The sequence below is a fragment of the Phalaenopsis equestris genome, unplaced genomic scaffold (assembly GCF_001263595.1).
Source record: "Phalaenopsis equestris unplaced genomic scaffold, ASM126359v1 Scaffold000090, whole genome shotgun sequence".
NCBI lineage: Eukaryota > Viridiplantae > Streptophyta > Magnoliopsida > Asparagales > Orchidaceae > Phalaenopsis > Phalaenopsis equestris.
Genome location: NW_018164532.1, coordinates 1,493,497 through 1,513,124, shown reverse-complemented (window position 1 = coordinate 1,513,124; position 19,628 = coordinate 1,493,497). Strand labels below are relative to the sequence as shown.

General features: G+C 36.0%; 1 protein-coding gene across 2 annotated transcripts; it reads right to left on the bottom strand.

Moving 5' to 3' along the window:
- Positions 1 to 1,069: 1,069 nt before the first annotated feature.
- On the bottom strand, positions 1,070 to 19,021 carry LOC110020047 (NAD-dependent protein deacylase SRT2). 2 transcript variants are annotated; one of them, XM_020718017.1, is made up of 11 exons: positions 18,893 to 19,021; positions 18,332 to 18,368; positions 17,987 to 18,209; positions 17,775 to 17,840; positions 17,375 to 17,420; positions 16,814 to 16,992; positions 16,600 to 16,729; positions 5,112 to 5,276; positions 2,809 to 2,936; positions 1,517 to 1,616; positions 1,070 to 1,417 (listed from the first exon to the last, which is right to left on the bottom strand). In XM_020718017.1, exons 1-11 carry the CDS (start codon positions 18,929 to 18,931, stop codon positions 1,364 to 1,366), a joined length of 1,167 nt encoding a protein of 388 aa, XP_020573676.1. In that variant the 5' UTR covers positions 18,932 to 19,021; the 3' UTR covers positions 1,070 to 1,363. The 2 variants fall into 2 exon arrangements, with proteins under 2 accessions (XP_020573676.1, XP_020573675.1); XM_020718016.1 differs by having other exon boundaries at positions 1,071 to 1,417; positions 18,332 to 18,377.
- Positions 19,022 to 19,628: the final 607 nt, after the last annotated feature.

Below are 19,628 nucleotides of genomic sequence, written 5' to 3'. Positions count from 1 at the left end.
TACCTTTGTAATAACCTATGAATAACATCAAAATAGAACTCGTACAGATTATTTGAAGGTTATTGTGTTTATATGTTATTAAAATTAATAATTTAATAACTTCCTAATAGCCCACGGAGGTTATTGAGAGGTTATTACGCACAGAGCTCTGCATGCATCGTCTGTATGCAAATATTGCCCCACACAGTTAGTCATATATAATTATCTGGGTGATAGAATTAAGATTTATCTATTTTTATCCTAGTAAAATAAATAATAATAATATCACGCAAATTTTCTAAAAATATTATATGGGTAAAATTCATTTTGATCAGCTTACATCAGAAATCTTTTTTTTTTATAATTAATTTTGTATATTTATTTATTTATTATTATTATTATTAATAAAAAATACAGTCTTTGCTTAAAGGCCGAAGAACTCGTATAAAGAACGATAAGAATGCTTTCGAAGAGCACAATTACAAGAAGATGAAATCATAATAAGACTGCCGTCTTTTTTTATCTTTTTTTTTTTCTTCCATATTCCTTTTATAGATTCAACAAATTAACTTTTAAATTTTTAATTTTATAAATTAAGAAAATCAATGATATATACACAAATCTCCCTAAAATTTATAGCTGAAGTAAAAAATAATAAAGGTAAAATTTATTAAACATTAATGAAATTACTATAAACTAATCAGATATTGATGGTTAATTAAATGCTTTAGAGATTAATCATCAGGTTTGTTTAAGGTGCGTACCACACAATTCTTATGTATTTACATATCTAACACCTAAAATTTGATATTTACCCTCAATTCTTTTGCATCATAAACCTATACATAAAATAAAAAAGTGTATTTCACTTTTAAAAAATAGCGGTGCTAGTGTTTTTGATGTGATGTTAAGAGTTAAGTGGTATCGATATAAATGCGAATGTTTAAGTGTTAGATATGTAAATACATAAGCATTGTGTGGTATTTAGCAAATGCTCCTAAAATTATGGTGTCTTCCAATGTTGATATTCTTTCTATTTTATTCACTCTCAGAAATAAAACACACTATTATCACCATCTAAAAGCGAGGTACATATTTTCATGCATAATTTTAATGCGCCAAAATGTTATATATATGTAACTATAAAAGTTTCAGAAAGTTTAGATGGGAGATATGTAAATACATAAGAACTGTGTCCTACTTATGTAAATTTCCCAAAAGGACACAAGCACCCTGATGCACATTTGTTTCACTTGGTAACTATCTGACATGAAATTTTTCTAAGAAATGAAAGCTCTGATGAAATATACATAATATAAACAAGGAACATAGAAAAGCAGACCTCTTGACGCTGAATCTCTTTAGGAAAAATGCTTTTTGTTCTTCAACTGATACAGGGAATGCTAAGGCAACCCATCTGAAGTAATCTGGGAAGTATCTGCAAATCCAAAAAGAATAACAGAAAAAAAAAAAAGAAGCAAAATGGGGGCTATATGAAGAATAACAAATAAAAATTTAATAAGGGAAGCCAACCTACCTCCCCTACTCGGGCATTGATTTTTAAAGGAACAAAATCATCAGCTCTGGTTTCGCCGATGTTGACGATTGCAACATCAGCCTTTGCTTCATAAGCAGCTCTGTGAAAATAAGATTTAAATCACAATTACGCCGTGTTTGGCGGCAACCTAGTTTTCGTTAAATAGAATATTTGTCCCGCAATAAGATATAATACATCCAAATTTACATCTTAAAAGAGACGAAACGAGTAAAACACAAACGAAAGGCAAGAAATTTTGATTTAACGGAGTGTTGGTTTTTTTTTTTTTTTTTTTTTTTTTTTTTTTGGTGTTTGGCTGGATTCACCTTAAATCCATGCTAAATCTTTTTAAAACTATGCTGCTAAACACCCCCTTATTCCTCAAAAAGTATGAATTTAATTGCATTATGTGTTAAATTCTAGGATTTATGCTGAGATAGTTTGATTCGAATCTCAAAGGTTATTAGTTCATCATTTGTTTCATATCATTTTATCAGTCAATCTGCAACTTAACTCACACATTGCATTGATATCTTATCATGTTAGATGGCGACTACAGTAATAAGGGGTACCTGGGGCGTATAGAAACATAAATTCAAAATTTTCTCAATCTTGAATTTTATTGCAGTGTAATTTTAGAAAATGTGTGATTTTTCTCAATCGTGGATTTCTATGCAGAATGTTTTATCAGGTGCTCACTAAATTACTATTTGCGCAAATGTTGAGTGCTTTATCATTTACATCAGCAAGAACAAATATTTGCATCAATGTTATACAAACGGAGTTGGACACTTGGACTTGTTCAGGTACTCAAAAATCCAACTGCAGAACATAAAGAATCTCAGCAACATGCAAATTTTAGGGGCATTTACATAAATACCACAAACCACTTGTACGTTTACATATACAACACCAAAATATTCATGTATAAATGCACACCACTCAAATCTTTAACATCATATCAAAAATACCACCATAACTACCTATTTAAAAGTGAAAGACACCATTTCATGCATAGATTTATCATACCAAGGTGTTATAAATATAAATATCAAAGTTTGAATGTTAGATATATAAATACATAAAAATTATGTGGTATGTATGTAAATTTCCCTAAATTTTAGTGGCACGCAAAAGCAGGCCCAATTATTGCGAAAATATGCAGCAGTTTGTCCACAGTAGAGAAGTACTTCTCAGTGAACAAGCGACCCAGTAGCAAAAAGTTGAATATACCAACGCTGAGATGATGATGAAGATTTACATAAATACCAACAAAGGTTTCATAAATGTACCTTACAAGCCTGAAAGCCGACATTGTCATTAGTGATGAACCCAGCACAAGAAAAGCATCTGATGATTTTGCAGCTTCCATTGCTTTGTCAGCTCTGTCTTTAGGGACATTATCACCAAAAAACACCACCTTGTAAAGAAAATTATTCAATTCAAAATTAGCAATAATATATCAAAGTGCAATGACTAATCATTATCAAATAGAAGCTGCACTCAAATATCAAGCAGGTAATTCATTTATTTTTTTCTCAAATAAAGATGGAAATTAAACTCTTTAATATTATTTTAAAAATTAAAAGAATGCCTAAGGTGTGGTGGAAGAGTATTTTGGTCCCCATTTTTAAGAATAAAGAGAACGCACAAGGTGTGCAAATTATAGATGAACTAAGTTGATATGTCATACTTTAAATTATAGAAAAAGGTAATTGAACATAGGTTAAAAAATGATACAAAGGTTTCTCGTAATCAGTTTGGATTTATGTCAAACAGGTCTACTATGGAAGCTATACATTTATTTATAGGTTTGATGGAGAAGTACAGAGGGAATAAGTAGGATCTATATATGATTTTTATTGATTTATAAAATGCTTACGATAAGGTTTCAAGAGAAGTCCTTTGGAGAGTTCTGGAAATGAATGTGTTGATTTGACTTATATTCAAGTCATTAAAGATATATATAATAGAGGTGTTACTTGTGTTCGAACAGACAAGGATTGACCAAGTATTTTCCAATTTGAATTGAATTACATCCGAGATCATCTTTAAGCCCTATGTTTTTTGGTTTAGTTATGGAAGATCCTACTTGACATTTTCAGGAGAATGTACCTGGTGTATGTTTTTTGTGATGATATCTTTCTTGTGGATAAGACTAGAGAAAGAGTTCAGTAAACACTTGAGAAAACTTGAATTACAGAGGTCTATTTTTGAGTCTAAAGGCCTTCGTTCGAGTAGAACTAAAATTGAATACATGGAATGTAATTTTAGTAGTAGTAACTTTAGTGGTACAGTTGTAACTATGAGTTATCAAATTATTAAAAGGTGTGAACATTTTAAATATTTCTAGTCTACTGTTCAAAGTGAAGGTGATATAGATGGGGATGTTATTAGTAGAGTTCAGGTTGGTTGGTTGAAATAGAGAAATGCTTCAGGGCTATTGTGTGATAGAAAAGTACTGCTTAAACTTAAAGAAAAATTTTATAAGATGTTGGTGGGACCTGCAATGCTCTATGGCGTAGAATGTTGGCCTTAAAAGAGAAGCATAAAACAAAGTTTAAGTGTTGCTGAGATGAGAATGCTTAGATGGATAAGTGGCTTGACACTTAGAAACAAAACGCGAAATGAATATATCCGTGATATGGTTGGAATAGCTCTAGTGCTGGACAAGATTAAGGAGAGTCCTGGAATAGCTCTAGTGCTGGACAAGATTAAGGAGAGCCCTCTCAGTTGGTTTGGTCACATTAAACGTCGACCATCTGACAATCCAGTTAGGAGAGTAGATGTTCTAGCTTTGACAGATGTTAAGAAAGACAGAGGTAGACCTAAAATGACTGGGCATATTGTATAAAAAATGATCTTAAACTATTAGAATTAAATGAAAATATGACACTCAATAGGACGCAATGGAGAAAAATGATTCATGCAGCCGACCCCACTTAGTGGGATAAAGGTTCATTGTCGTTGTAAATATGGAAATTAAACATCTCTTTGAGTTATCAATCTGTATCGATATTTTGAGAATTGCTTCCTCTCTTAAAAAGAATGTGATTTATTCTTTGTGATTTTGCCAATGCAAACTGGTCAATTATACTGAAATTAAGTTAGCCAAAGTCATCATAAAAAAGACCAACTTGATTGGGGGATCAATTTTGTTTTTTTTTCTTTTGCTTTGACTATTTTCACAAACAACTAATAATATTATAACATAATAAATATATTTCATTTTAAGCAAAAATACAAACAAAACAAAACAAAAAAAAATCAAAAGTGAGACCCAACAGGCCCCTATTTTTGTTTTATGTTTTTTATTTGTTATTTGCTATTTTATTTTATTTATGTTTTAGTTTGAAACAAAATAAGTTTGATATGTTTGATTAAAATATGATTTATATTTTAAAATACTCATAATGTTTAAAAGTTGTTTTGAATATTTTCAAAAATATGTTAATTTATTTTAAAAATAAAAATAAGGACAAAACCCACTAAATAAACAAATTTTTAAAAAGAAAAAAAACAAAAATAAAAATAAAAATAATAAAACAAGTCCCAAATGTTGACTCCTATCCTCGGTCTAGAAAGAGATGCTTACATCAGGTTTTAGCATTCCACCACATTGATGACAATCGGGAATAATAAAATCCTGCTCCCAGTACTTCTCATCAATTTCAATGTCACCATCAGGCCTTTGTTGCATGCCAAAGTTCTTATCTGAACCCGGAGCTCCAACCTCCAATCCTTCAACAGCAGCAGCCCACTGCAGCAAATATTGATCATCATCATGTATATATAGAGCAACAATGCTAGAAATAAAATCAGAACATTGATTCACATCAACTATGGTTAATAATGATAAGAAGTAAGAAAGTAAATATGTACATCAAGGTTAAAATGAGCCATGCGCAGTTCCTAGATTAATAACTAAAGAGAAAAGTGTAAAAATAATCCCTGACTTTGCAGGACATCATTTAGTTCTTGAGTCTGTAGAAGTGTTGATTTAGTCCTATAATCTTTTAATACGGGCTGAAATAGTCTCCGTGGGAACTATTTCAGCCCAAATTTAAAAAGTTTGCGGACTAGTTTAACATTTTAATAGACTTTGGGATTAAAATGGCCCCATATATATAGTCAAGGAACTATTTTTGACACTCTACTAGATAACTAAATGCACCAGCATGGTAACGGAAATCATGTGTATATTACAATAGACATCTGTCAAATCCAAATGGAAGCAACAAAGCAAATACCATGAACTAAAGATGCAGCACAGCACAAGCTCCGCATAACTTTCAAACAGTTGTGATTTGTTTAAACATCCAACAATTAACAATGGCAAATAGATCAGTTTGGTTGGCCTGAATGATGGTAATAATTAGTTCAATATTGAACATCAAAGACGAGCATGTAGTCTGGGACACTTGATAGAGAGGAGAAATAAGATCAGTTTCCAATGCAGTTTCAATGTATGAAAATATAAAATGTAATAAAAATGTCAAAAAAACCCAGAACACCAATGCTCTCTGGAATACCTTCACATATTCGGGTATTCTTTTAAGTCTTTGTTCAAGCCCAAACTGCCTTTCCTCAAACACACGCGCGAGAGCTTGAATTTAGTGAACAAGAACGAGAGAGAGAGAGAGAGAGAGAGAGAGAGAGAGAGCAATGCAGACAAAATTATATGGAGAGAAGTCGGGAGAAGAATTCATTTTATTCACCGTTGGGCTCCCTATTTATAAGAGTCTGCTTACATAGTTATGGAAAGGAGAGACGAATATGGAAACCGTCTTCAATACAATTAATGTGCTAATTAATACCAGAGTTACATTATAACTGGAATGAGGTACGACGACGATTGGCAGATCGGCGTGCTTCGGCTCGGTAGGCCGAAGTGATCGGGTGCCTGGTCACTCCTGCCAAGGAAGATCAGTCGACAAGCCCCGATCGATAGGCCTTTTATGAAGCCTCGACAGTGGGAGCCGTAAAAAAGTCCGCTAGATGGATCCATCAGTGCTAAAAGTCAATTGACTCGATCAGATTGTTGGTCTTCAAATGACTGGTTCGGATCAAGCTCCTTGAATTCAATGCTTTGATTGTTGTTCGGCCGATTTACTCTTTACTAAGACATCATCGACATATACCTCAACATTTTTCCTTTTTGATTTGAAATAATACATTCATGAGACGTTGGTAGGTCGCCCTAACATTTTTTAGCCCGAAGGGCATTACGTTGAAGCAAAACACTCCCTATGCGGTAATGAAGGTGGTTTTCCTTGCATCGGTTGGATGCATCTTTATTTGATGACAGCCTGAGAATACGTCGAGAAAGGTCATTACTGAGTAGCCGATTGTGGCATCCACCAGAGTCTCCATCCTTGGTAGGGGGCAAGTATCTTTCGAATAGGCGATGTTTCGATTAGTGAAGTCGACACACATCCACACAATTACTACGTTTGAGAGCCAGGTAGGATATTGTACCTCCCGGATGTAGCCTGCCTCCCTCAATTTTTGGACTTCCGTTGTTATCGGTTTGACCAAAGCAGGATCAGAGTTTTCTGTTGTATTGGCCGAGAAAACGGTCGGATATTGAGCTGATGACATGCGATGTCACTCGAAACTCAAATCATCTCCGCGGTTGTCCGAGCGAAGAAATCCCGGTGTGTGCGAAGAGTTCGGATCAGTGGATCCCTGTGTCCTGCATCAAAGCTTTCAATTATTAGAAAAATCTTATCGAGTTCCTTCACGTCGATTGCGAGCATCTAGAGGATGGTTTTATTGGACTCGAGACCCCCTTTCTTTTGTGTTTGAATGTCAAGCGGATTGTGGTCCACACTAGTAATCACTCGAAGGTAACAAATCCTCGACTGTTCTTGGTTCCCTAGAACAATGATTATCTCCCCATCTCCGAGAAATTTCACAACCATGTGATAGGTCGACACCATTGCTTGGTAGCTATCTAGCAGTGGTCGGCCAAAGATATCATTATAAGTTGAAGGGGATTCCAACACCAGAAAGTGCGACCGCTCATAATATTGTGTTGTCCATCGGTCAGGATGGTACCTCTGACACTTATTGCCCCGATTGCCTCCCCTGTTATCACGGGAGCGAAGATTATCGACCCATAGATTGTCGAGGGTCCGATGGCCCTTCAGCCTTTTTCTGTCACCTCGACCCTTTCGCTTTTGTGATCGATGGTCGGACGATTCTGGTTTGGTTTCTTAGGAGAACTTAAGGTTTTCCTCAGCAACAATGTAGTCATTAACTAACTCCAAGACCTCCACGAAGGTTCTTGTTTTGAATAGGTTCAGGTCGTACTTGAATCGCTTGTTGTGGATTCCCTGCTTTAGGGCAATCTGAGCGATGAGGGGCTCCAGGTTTTCTAACTCCAATATTTCTCTCTAGAAATGAGTGATGTAAGTTCTCAGACTTTCATTCTCTCCCTACTTGATCTGGAGCAGGGTTTATATAACAAATTAGCAAAATGAGCTAGGAAAAGCTTTTGGAACTCGAAGAAGGATGTGATGATTTTGTCTAACAGATTGTTAAACCACTGGAATGTGCCTTCTTGAGTGTAGTCAGAAAGAGCCGATACTTCATGGCATCATCGATCTGCAGAACTCCGACCAATGACTCGAAAGAAGCTAGATGGTCGACCGAGTCACTCTTCCCTCTATAAGGATCAAAGTGATGAATTCTCAGTGTCGTTGGAGGTACGATTTCCAGGATTCTACGGGAGAAAGTGTTGTCTGTAGCTGGTCGGGCAAGCGCTCCTAGTCGATCGACCCGGAATTGGACTACCGGTGTAGATGTGTCTGTCAGTTGGGAATCCCCCGGCTCTTCGGTTGGTCAATCACCGACCTGACCGTTGGGCGCTGGTAGATTGTCGAGGGGAGCTCCCTGGGGAGAGTTTATCGAGATTCTCTCTCCAAGGGTGGCGGTAGAATTTCTGCTGAGTCATGGTCGCCCAGAGAGCTTCAAAATAGTCCATTATTTGCGCTCGCAACGCCTGGACCTCCTCCTTTATGCCGCGACGTACAATCTCTCTATTGAATTCCATGGATATCATGTCTCTCTGCGAGGATTCTCCGTCATAATTTACTCCGTTTCTCATCTGTGACATGTCCACGTTCACTGCACTATCTTTTAAGGTGTTAAATCCCAAATTACGTTTCGCAAACACACGCCCCAAGAGTTAGAGCAGAGCGAAGGAGAACTAGAGAGGTAGAGAAAGAGCACTGCAGACAAAATTTTATGGAGGGGAGTCGGGGGAAGAAGTCATTTTATTCACCGTTAGACTACCTAATTATAGCTTACATAGTTATGGAAAGGGGGGATGGTTATGGAACCCGTGTTTAATACAATTAATGTGATAATTAACATCAGATTTACATTATAATTAGAAACAATCGGTGGATCAAAGTGCGTCAGCTCGATCGGCCAAAGCGAATGGTTGTGTGATGGTCACTTTTACTGAGGTAGATCAGTCGACTAGTCACGATAGGTCGGCCTTTTAGGAAGCCTCGATAGTGGGAGCCAAAAAAAAAGTTTGTCGGTTGGATCCATTAGTATTGAAAGTTGATTGACTTGATCAGGTTTTTGGTCTTCAGATGACCAATTCAGATTAAGTTCCTTGAATTCAATGTTTTGATTGTTGAGTCATCATCCTTAGTCATCTGATCACTTTTTGATTCGTCTTGAAAATTTTGGTGTATACAGTGTTAAAAGTCTTTAAAAGGCTCATGGGTACCTTTCATGGACAAAATCCAGATGGGATAAAATTGTGCTCATCAATTTCACGTGTATTATTAGTATTGTTTTCTAGAAAGGTGATGATAATAGGCCATCTTAACCTTATCAAATTTAAAAAAAATTGTAGCAAAAAGCAAAGGTGCTTGTGGACTGAAAATCCTCACCGGCTTTACTCACATTGAAGTAACTCTTGGTTGACTTCTCATAAGATATATTGGATATTTGATAAAACAATACTCATAAATTACACCCTCTAACAAAGAAAACATGATTTAATAATATATTTTGATGACTAAATTGTTGTAAGACAAGTTGGTCAATCACGCATGCATATGTGACAAGTAATATATAGATTTTAGAGTAATTATATCGATCCTACGAGAAAAGGGTCAAAAAGGTTTCTGACGGGGAAGCTCTAGTTTACTAAACTACTGACCCGAACTTGACGTGATCTCAAGTTCAAGAATGAAGGTCTATAATTAACGCAACAAAAAAAACAAAGTAGACAACAAGAAAGAGAACAACAGAGAGCAAAGAGTTTTTAGTGTTCATCAAAGTAAGAAAAATGTTTCTGTGACTCAAATGTAATGTTCTCACGCCTTGTTTCTATGAATTCCCCTACGTGATAGTTGTTAATCATGGATAACGTTCTTATTAGCCAGTGTCTAGGTTATAAGAGCAGTTATAAACCATATTACAGTTAAGCGGGACTTTAACATGCAGCGTTTCTCGTGACTCTGCAGATCACCTATATAAGTTGCAATTACCTAATGACAATATGTCTATTCCACTAGGTTAACATGTGTTAACTCACTCGTTCCACTATGCAAGATGTAGAAGTCCTACATCACAAGAATCTTTAACATCCTAATTGGTCAGATCATGAGTAAATCATAAATCAAAAGCTAACACAATAACATAAATAAATCACAAATAAAAGAACGTTTACGGAAAAAATCAATAAGAACACAACGAGAAGCATCAAAAACATCACAGAAGGATGAAAGAGATCTAGTCATTTGCCACGAGACAAAAAAAAAGAGAATCTTTCATTGCAATCATGGAAGAAAAACAAGAATATAAAAAGAGAAAACCTACAAATGTGGCAATCTCCGTCCTTCCTGGTAGTTCCTCCCTCTGTAGCCTTGGTTGCGGTGCAGTCTTCTATCTGTCGGGGGTGGCTTCGCCCAGGTAAGTCCCGCGAGCTTTTCTTTCCTTCTTCTACGTCTATAAAAGCTGGTTGATGATTTTCTTCGGTGCAGTCTTCTATCTGTCGGGGGTGGCTTCGCCCGGGTAAGTCTCGCGAGCTTTTCTTTCCTTCTTCTATGTCTATAAAAGCTGGTTGATGATTTTCTTCTGTTGTTTGCAAAGCCTCAAGTGAGGTACCCATTTTCCCCCTTTCCCTGTTTTCTTTCTCTGTTCGACAGTGGTTGTACTTATGTTTATTTTCTCTATAAGAAAAAAGGGGGAATGCATGCATAAGATGGTTTATTTTGTTTCTGTTGATATTTAATGTTGGAATCACTGTTAGCTTTTGGATTTTCATTTATCTTGGCTAGTATTTAATGCTGGAATAGTGGCCAACTGTTGGATTTTAGTTGAATTTAGTTTAAATTGCATGTTGTCAGGCCTTGCTGGAATAGTGGCCAACTGTTGGATTTTAGTTGACTTTAGTTTAAATTGCATGTTGTCAGGCTTCTTTTAAATACTCCATGATATTTAACTGAAAATGTAGACTCACGAAAGGCATGATTCAATTCCTATATATGTGCTAATTCCTTCTTTATGTTCTTATCATATCTATTATGGTATATTGAAGTTTGAGGGCTGTTTTAGCCCTCTGGGCTGCGGTTTTCCTTGCTGCCTTAGTTTAACGTGGGGGATTTCAGGGTTATTTTAGCCCTCTGGGTTGCGGTTTCTTTTTGGTTGTACTGGTTTAATGCTTAAGCTTAGGAGGTGGAGAAGAAAGTTATGGTTTTTTTTTTTTGGGGTGGGGGGGGGGGGGGGGGGGGGGTTGTTTTGTGTTTTTTTGTTGCCTCTCCTTTTATTCGAAACATATGCTGATGAATTCTTTGAATTTAGGGTCGTTGGAGTTTAAAGTTGCTGGGTTCTTTTATTCTAGGGGTTGTTCGATTTTGGTTTGTTTCCCTGTTATGCCTTTGTTCAAAACACATTCGCATGATTCCATTTGGCTTTGGAGCTTTATGTTGGGGCTTTGGTTTTGATGCTACTCTATTGCCCCCTCTGTTTGAAGCATATACAGGCGAGTCCTTTTGGTTTTTGGGGCCCTGGTTTTGCTCTTTGTTGTTGTTTCCTTATTTGAAACACATGTTGGACGAAATAGTTGAATTCTTGGAAACTTTTGCAGTTTGCTTTGGAGGCTCGATTCAGTCAGTTGTTCAAAATATGAATGCATGATTTCCCTTTTGTTTCAAGACCTTTTGAGTGTTTTGTGTTGGGGTTGGTGGCTTCCCCTTTGCTGCTCCTACCCGAGAGCACTTGTTTATGTTATTTGTCTCTTTGTGTTGGGGTTGGTGGCTTCCCCTTTGCTGCTCCTACTCGAGAGCATCTAATTATGTTGCTTATTTTTGACCCTTTTTGTGTTGGGGCTGGTGGCTTCCCCTGGCTGCCTTGCCCGTGAGCCTGTTGGTGTTTGTTTATGACTCAGTTGCCCCTTATTGCTCCTGGTCATGAGTCCTTGCCTATGGATTTTTTTTTGTTGGGTACATTGGCTTTCCTGCTGTCTTTGCCTACGAGTTTGTCAGATGTTGGCTTGGGTGTTAGTTGGTGGCTCCCCTTTGTTGGCTGTCTCTACCTGTGAATCTGTTGGGTGTGCTGCCTGGGCCCGATTTGCCCTCTTTGTTGTCACTGCCCGTGAGCCTGTTGGGGACTGGCTTGGGTTTGGTCTGCTCCCCGGCTGCCCTTGTTCGCGAGCTTGTTGGAGGTGGTTGTCCTCAACCTTTAGTTGTGGTCACCTGATTTGGTTATTTATTTCTTGCTGCCCCTACCCGAGAGCACCTATTAGAGGGTCTTTGTTTTGAGCTAGTTCCCCGGGCGCTGAATTGTTTGGGCCCCCTCCTGTTCCTAGTTGTGGGCACCTGTTTGGGTTCCTTTGTGTTGCGTGGGACTCATACCTTATGGAAGCTTTAATTTGAGACAAAATTGGATATTTTAATCTTTATGAATTGCATACTTCAATCTTTGTTGCTTGGAAGAATTCGAATGTCCCTTTTCGATGAACGAGATCGACAACGAGGTGTATGATGTCTCTTTAGAGTTAAGGCCCAATCGTAGGATAGTTGGGAAGTCACCAGAGTCTCTCCGGATCTGTGACATCCACTACCTTTTACTCCATTGAATTCTGAAAATAATTGTTCCAATTTTGAGCACTTCACCTTTGATTTCCTCACATTCAACCTTGAAAACCTAAACTTAGCAATATTGAAGATAGAACCACTGATCATAATCGAGAGTCTTCTTAAGTGATTTCGGTCATTTAAGATGTATTTAACTATAGGTGTTTGCCTTTATAGGACTTGGAAGAATTCGAATGCCCCTTTTCGATGAACGAGATCACGACGACAAGGTGTAGGATGCCTCTTTAGAGTTAAGGTCCAATCGTAGAATAGTTGGGAAGTCACCAGGATTTCTCCGGATCTGTGACATCCCCTACCTTTTACTCCATTGAATTCTGAAAATAATTGTTCCAATTTTGAGCACTTCACCTTTGATTTCCTCACATTCAACCTTGAAAACCTAAACTTAGCAATATTGAAGATAGAACCACTGATCATAATCGAGAGTCTTCTTAAGTGATTTCGGTCATTTAAGATGTATTTAACTATAGGTGTTTGCCTTTATAGGAAACTTAAGAACTCAGTTTAATATAAACCTTATTTAATCTCTCGTGTTAAATAGGAGAACGTGTCGGCTTATAAAAAACGGTTTCGCAGACCAAACAGATGTCACAAATATTTTAGCTTAGGTGGTTAAGCCTACCAATAGGTTATATGCATATCATTCGGGATAGTGTACTACTTGTGGTGTCACGCTTAGTCATCTAAACTATCAAATATGTGAGGTTTGCTCGGTCTCACTTTTCTAAAACTAACATAATATTATTTTCTAAACTTATAGTTAGATATATATATATATATAATTAAATTTAAATTCAAACGACGACCTTCCGAACGATAAAACGGCCGATGCTTATTTAACTTATATGATTAACCAAAAAAATTGCTCATGATTTATTTTATCTCTTATATAATTAGTGGCAAATAATTAGATATCAATTTCAAATTCATTAAATTACTTGTTTGTTTATATTTGAAAAACTATTTAATAATATAAAAAGTTAAGTAGCCGTTAGAAAATTTAATTTTTTTTAACTCGGTTAAGTATTTGTTCAATTCAATTAGGCAGAACCAATACAAATTAAATATAAATACACATATGAAAGCTCATCTTGAGCTTGAAGTGTCAGTTCCTATTTTTATCATTAATTTTGGCACTAATAGATTTTTGATCTATAGTGATGCTTCGCAACAAGGTTTAGGTCGCCTTCTATGCAACACAGTGGAGGGATGGCTTATGATGCCAAGTAGTTTAAGGCACATGAGAAGAACTACCTCTGACTTGGAGATTATTATTGATCATAAGAGCTTGAAAAAAAACTTCTACTCAAAAAGAGTTGAACTTGAGGCAAAAGAGATATCTTAAGTTGATAAAGAAATATGAATTACAAATTTGATACAACCCGAGTAAGGTTGATATGATCGCAAATACTTTCAGCATAAAATATTCAACTCATGGAGCTTAGATGATTACTTGTGAACAACAGTTATTGCTTGATATAGAGTGATTTCAGCTTGAGACAGTAAATCCAGGAGAAAACTTTATTATAATCACATGAGTATTCAGCCAAAACGAGTAGATCCAATTTGTACACTTCAAATGAATGATAAGAAACTAGCACAGCTTAGACGGCAAGTTCAATATGAATTAAAACCCAAGTTCATTGTTAATTATAGAGGTACATTGAGATTTAAATATCATTTGTGTTCCTAATCAGATGGTATTTCGATAGAGGAAACTTCGTGAAACACACAATATGCTATATTCTACTCATTCAGAACATGCTAAGACGTACCAAAACCATAAAAACCTTTTAACTGGGCTCGTATGAAGAACTATATAGCAAACTTTATAGTTAAGTGTTTGACTTATTAGATGATCATGGTTCAGTATGACTGACCTAATAGTCTATTGTAGAATCTTTTTATTTCAAATTCAAAGCATAAGGAGATGCAATAGATTTTGTAATTTGCTTCGTTACACCAAAACAAGATTATGATGCAATTTGAAATGTGATTAGCAGCCTCATTAGGTTATTTATTTTCTACAGAACAAATAGAATTACAAAGTAGAAAAAAACTAACAAATATCTATATGAATGATATCATTAAACTGCATGAAGTTTCAATTCTTATCATATCATATTGAGATATAAAATTTACTTTTACACTGTTATGAAAGAAAGTTCGAGAAACTTTGCATTGAATTTCATCCTTAAATAGACGTTCAGTGGAAGTGTGTATTTAAATATTAGAAAATTTGCTGAAAATTTATATTCTTAAAGTGGATGCTAGGAAGATTTCATCCTTCTTGAGTTCCTCTGTAAAGATAGCTTCTAGGCTACTATTGGTAAGTTCGTTTGAGGTTCTTTATGATATAAAGTGTAGATCTCTTTAAGGTTGGTTTGAGGTTGGTGAAATAAAATTCCTAGAACCTCAGTTGGTTGATCAAGTTATCGAAAAGAACCATCAGATTTGTAATCAGGAGCATACAAAAAAACATGTACCCTAAGCACAATGAGATTGAGTTTAAGGTTGAAGTTGATTGCTTTCTCAAGATTTCACTTCTACATGGAGTTAAAACATTTTTTGCAAGTGTAACCTTCAAACTTGTTTAATTGGATATTTTCAAGTGATTGAAAGAGTGGACAGAGTTTTAACCGCTTGGTCCTTCAATATTTATAGGGTGTAATAATTTTTACACCTTCATCTTATAACGCTACATGCAAAATGATTCTCATATAATTCAGTTTGGGCCACTATTGATCCAAAAAAATTGATTTATGAATATGTACTCAAGCATATTTTGAATCGTGATGTTCTTCATCACCCTTCAACTACTATTATTAGAGTGTTTTGAAAGAATCAGTAAGGATGCAAAGCAGCATATGTTATTAAAGAAGAGAAGATCGCAAATTACATCAAAATTATGGAACTAAAATATGTATTTGGGGCCAAATTTTTTAGGAGGGTAATGTGTAACAAAATGTGAAGTGCTATGACAACGGAGTTACCCAAAATCACAATGGAAATACAAATATTATTGTTGAAATTCAAAAGAGTTACAACAAGATTTAAAAACAAAAAAAAACATAACACAACTCAGATGCCCGCTTGAGCTAAGCCAGACAGCAGGTATAGCAACGGCGGATAGTGTGGGGGATGGATGTTGGAGGCAATTTGAAGAAAGGTGAGTGGGGTGAGGAGACCAGTACAATAGATGGGGCGGATTGGAGCAGTGAGGTGACAGACAAGCTGGGGGAATGCAAGTGACACGATGGCTGAAGGATGGAAACTAACGGAATGGATGTTGAAGGCAGGTCGGGTCACTTGCGGCTGGGAAGGGGAGGGATTAAGCGGTTGTAAGGGATGGCTGGAGGAGGGGAGTTACGGGAGGGAGGAGGAGGGAGGGTGGTGATAACAGCAAGGAGAAAAAGATTTGTAGTGAGTGGGGTTGGGACCAGGTATGTGCAGGAACAGTGACCGAAGGCCTATCGGAGCAGTGGTAGCAAACGGAAAAGGGAAAGATATACACCTCCTTGAGGCGAGTTACAGTTTGAGCACTTTCTCGTCATCGAATATATCCCTAGAAGGAAAAAGAGGGATATCGGTGGCTGTCTAAGCAGAAATCTCAACAGGACGTGCAGAAGGAGGAGGCGGCAGCTCTCAAAACCCTAATTAGGGCCAGCCGGTTCAGCCTCCCTGATGAACCCAAAGGTCGGTTCAACTCCCAGCAGCCCTGCATCACATTATAAGGCAAACCAAAACAACCTCAACCCTCACAAAGAGATCACACACACATGCACGCAATAGCACATTTGTTATTAAACATGAAAATTCAAATTCCAAATAAAATTTGATGCATCGAATATATAAGTGATTGATATGTCATCAAGTATTGCTATCAGTCATAAGCTTATGAAAATAGCTTGAAATTTCATAATTTTGAACAATCAAGACGTGCATCAAAGGTCATACCTTTGCGTTGAGGGCCTTTACTTGATCTTGAAAATAATTTCGGTCAACAGAAGTGCCACAATTTAAACACACTACAGTATAAACAGTACCGTGGAGCTCAAGAGGTTCACTGCCAGCGCGATGATGCAACCTGATATATAAATGAATATCATGATAACAATCAAAAGGTCTTTTTTATAGATGAGAGATTATAATATAAGAATAACAGTTCAACCTGTCAACATTTTGGGTGACCAAGAAATTGACTCGACCAACTTTTTCCAATGTGGCTAGCGCAATATGACCTTCACTAGGATGTGCAGCAATATTGTGCAGCAATAAACCTTCTCTTCTCCATCCAGCATAACTCCTTGCCCAGTATCGCCTGCGGGCATGACTGGAGCGGACAAACTCCTGTTTAACAGAAGAAGCGCACACTATATTCATTAACGGTAACTTTTTAAAACTCAGGTTGATTACAACAGTCAGTTGTTGATCAACACAGATTTAAATATTCTCACAAAATGCTTATTATTACAAATTTGTACTCATGGTTCTTCAAAAGAACATGCCCTCTAATGCCCAAGCATGGAGAAAAAATTATGTGAAAAGAGTTCTCATGCCAAGCCTCGACCACCTATTTTGTAAATTTATATATCTTTCCAAAAGAACTTGAATCATTTTATGAAAAAAAATGCATAACAAAAAATAGCATTCACTCTCCATTTCTTTAAGAGAACTTACAAAATAACATAGTTTGGCATTCATAGATAGCATATGTAAGTAAGATACTTGCCTGATGAGTAATTGGTTTAAAACCAGAGCTATAGGCGCCATTTGGACTGCAATAGAGCTTTTTATTGAAGTTAGCACATAAAAGAATAAAAGTTAAGTCGGTCATGCCAATACAAAATGGTTAAATCTACAATATTATATAGGGAAATTACGAGAACACAAACCTTATGTATTTACATACATCACAACTAAACTTTCATATTTACATACATAGCATTGTACTTTAAACCTATGCATGAAAAGTCATTTCTCTTTTAAAAGGTGGTAATAGTATTATTTTTATATGATACTAAAGATTTGAGTAATATGTGCGTAAATAAGAAATTTTAGATCAAAGATATGTAAATACATAAGAAATGTGTGCCATGTATGTTAATAGCCATAATATATAAAGTGAATACCTTCTGTAATCGGGAATTCCAGATTCAGTGCTTAATCCTGCTCCAGTCAATACCATGAGCTTTCGACTGAGGGAATTTGATATTGATAGAAGTCATATCGCTTAACAATCATAGCAAACAACAATGGAAGAAGAAACATAAATCTATGTTTCATGTTTAATCTCCTTCTTGATCAATGAGTTATTGACAAAATGTTGGATCTATAACCATACCTCCTATCAAAAAATTGATATAGACGATTTAAATCTTTCATGTCTGGAGGTTTTGAATCGGGAATGATTTCCTTATTCCTCAGAAATTGGATCAAAGATTTATTTTCGCTTTTCTGTTTCGCCTCAATAGTAGAGTGGCAGCATGATGCTAGCAATTTTCTTACAGCGAACTGAAATTGAGAGCCCCTAAACCAGTTATTAGTGCACAGCCTACAATTCCGACCTGATTATAGAACAACATTTAAAAACGAAATAAAATTCTTAAAGCAAAAAGATTGAGACTGCAAAAAGAGCTAAAGAACTTTCATGGTGAAAATATTGATTTAGAAGAAAAAAAAAACTTGCCTCGGGACATTCTTCCAAGAGCATTAAATCTTGATGGCTGCCAGATCTTCAAAATATATAGGAGAATTAGTACAACATAAGTTACGAATAGCTACTCATGATCACCATGCACACAACAATCCAATTATAAGAAGACTAATATATCAACTAAAAATTTTCTAGATATCATTACTAAGGAGAAGGAAATTTTCTAAGAAAACATCAGATACAAAAATATTGTATCCATACCTGAATCTGCACTCTTTCTGCACTTCCTATACCTTTTTACATACATTCAACCAAATTTTTCAGACTAGTCCATGTTATAAGTAATAAATTTCATTTTCCTGAATCTGATTAGGCTTTGTTAAGCAAGAAATTGAAAATAGCGAATAAACCCTCCATCTCCACTCACCAACATAAACTTCGCGCCATTCTCTTGCTTGAATTCAAATTTATCCTCTCCTTCACAAACAACTCCAAATGAAACAATAGAGGAAATATCTAAACCCTCGCCAAGTAAGGCAAAGAGGCCATGGAGTACAAATAAGAATGGGGAAGCGGGGGAAACAAAAGACTTACGGCTCCCAGCAGATTATGGTTCAGAATCTCCACCGCCATGCCGGAAGGAAGAAAAGAGGAGGAGGGGTAGGTTTAGGATTAGCTCAGCGATGCCACAAGAGAAGCAATCGACGGTGTCCACCCCGCCGTTCCCTGATCTACATCCTATTAAAAGATGTGATGAGTTTGGCCAAATTTGACATCATACATTTCAACATTATTGTTACATGAGTTTAAAGAAAAAATATTGTAGTTTTGTATCAGAATATAACGAGAACATATCACGTGTACAGGAAAGTCCTTTTAGTAAAAAAAAAATTAATTTAATGTGGGAGGCTTGGCTATATATCTGACAGATCTGATTGGAGTCCTGATACAAAATTGTACGAGAACTTCTGATGCAATATTTTTCTAGTTTAAGATTTTTGAGTGATAAATAAATAATTTAACATTATACAAAGATTTAATACTTGTAGATGTAAGTGATAATAGGAAACATACTTTTCATATAAAAATCCTATAAAGAGAAAAGAAAATGCTAGATTTTGCACATCTATTTTATATTTTAGTTATAGGATTACACTCTTAATTTAAAATAGTGAATATTAGGTAAGTTACAAAGATCGGATAATAGCAACATTGGTTATAATAATCACAATTTAATATTTAATTATGCATTCACGAGTGATAGTTTGTGAAAATTGGTGGCAGTCGGCGATGATTGATGATGAACAAGAATGATTGTTGATTCGTTCAA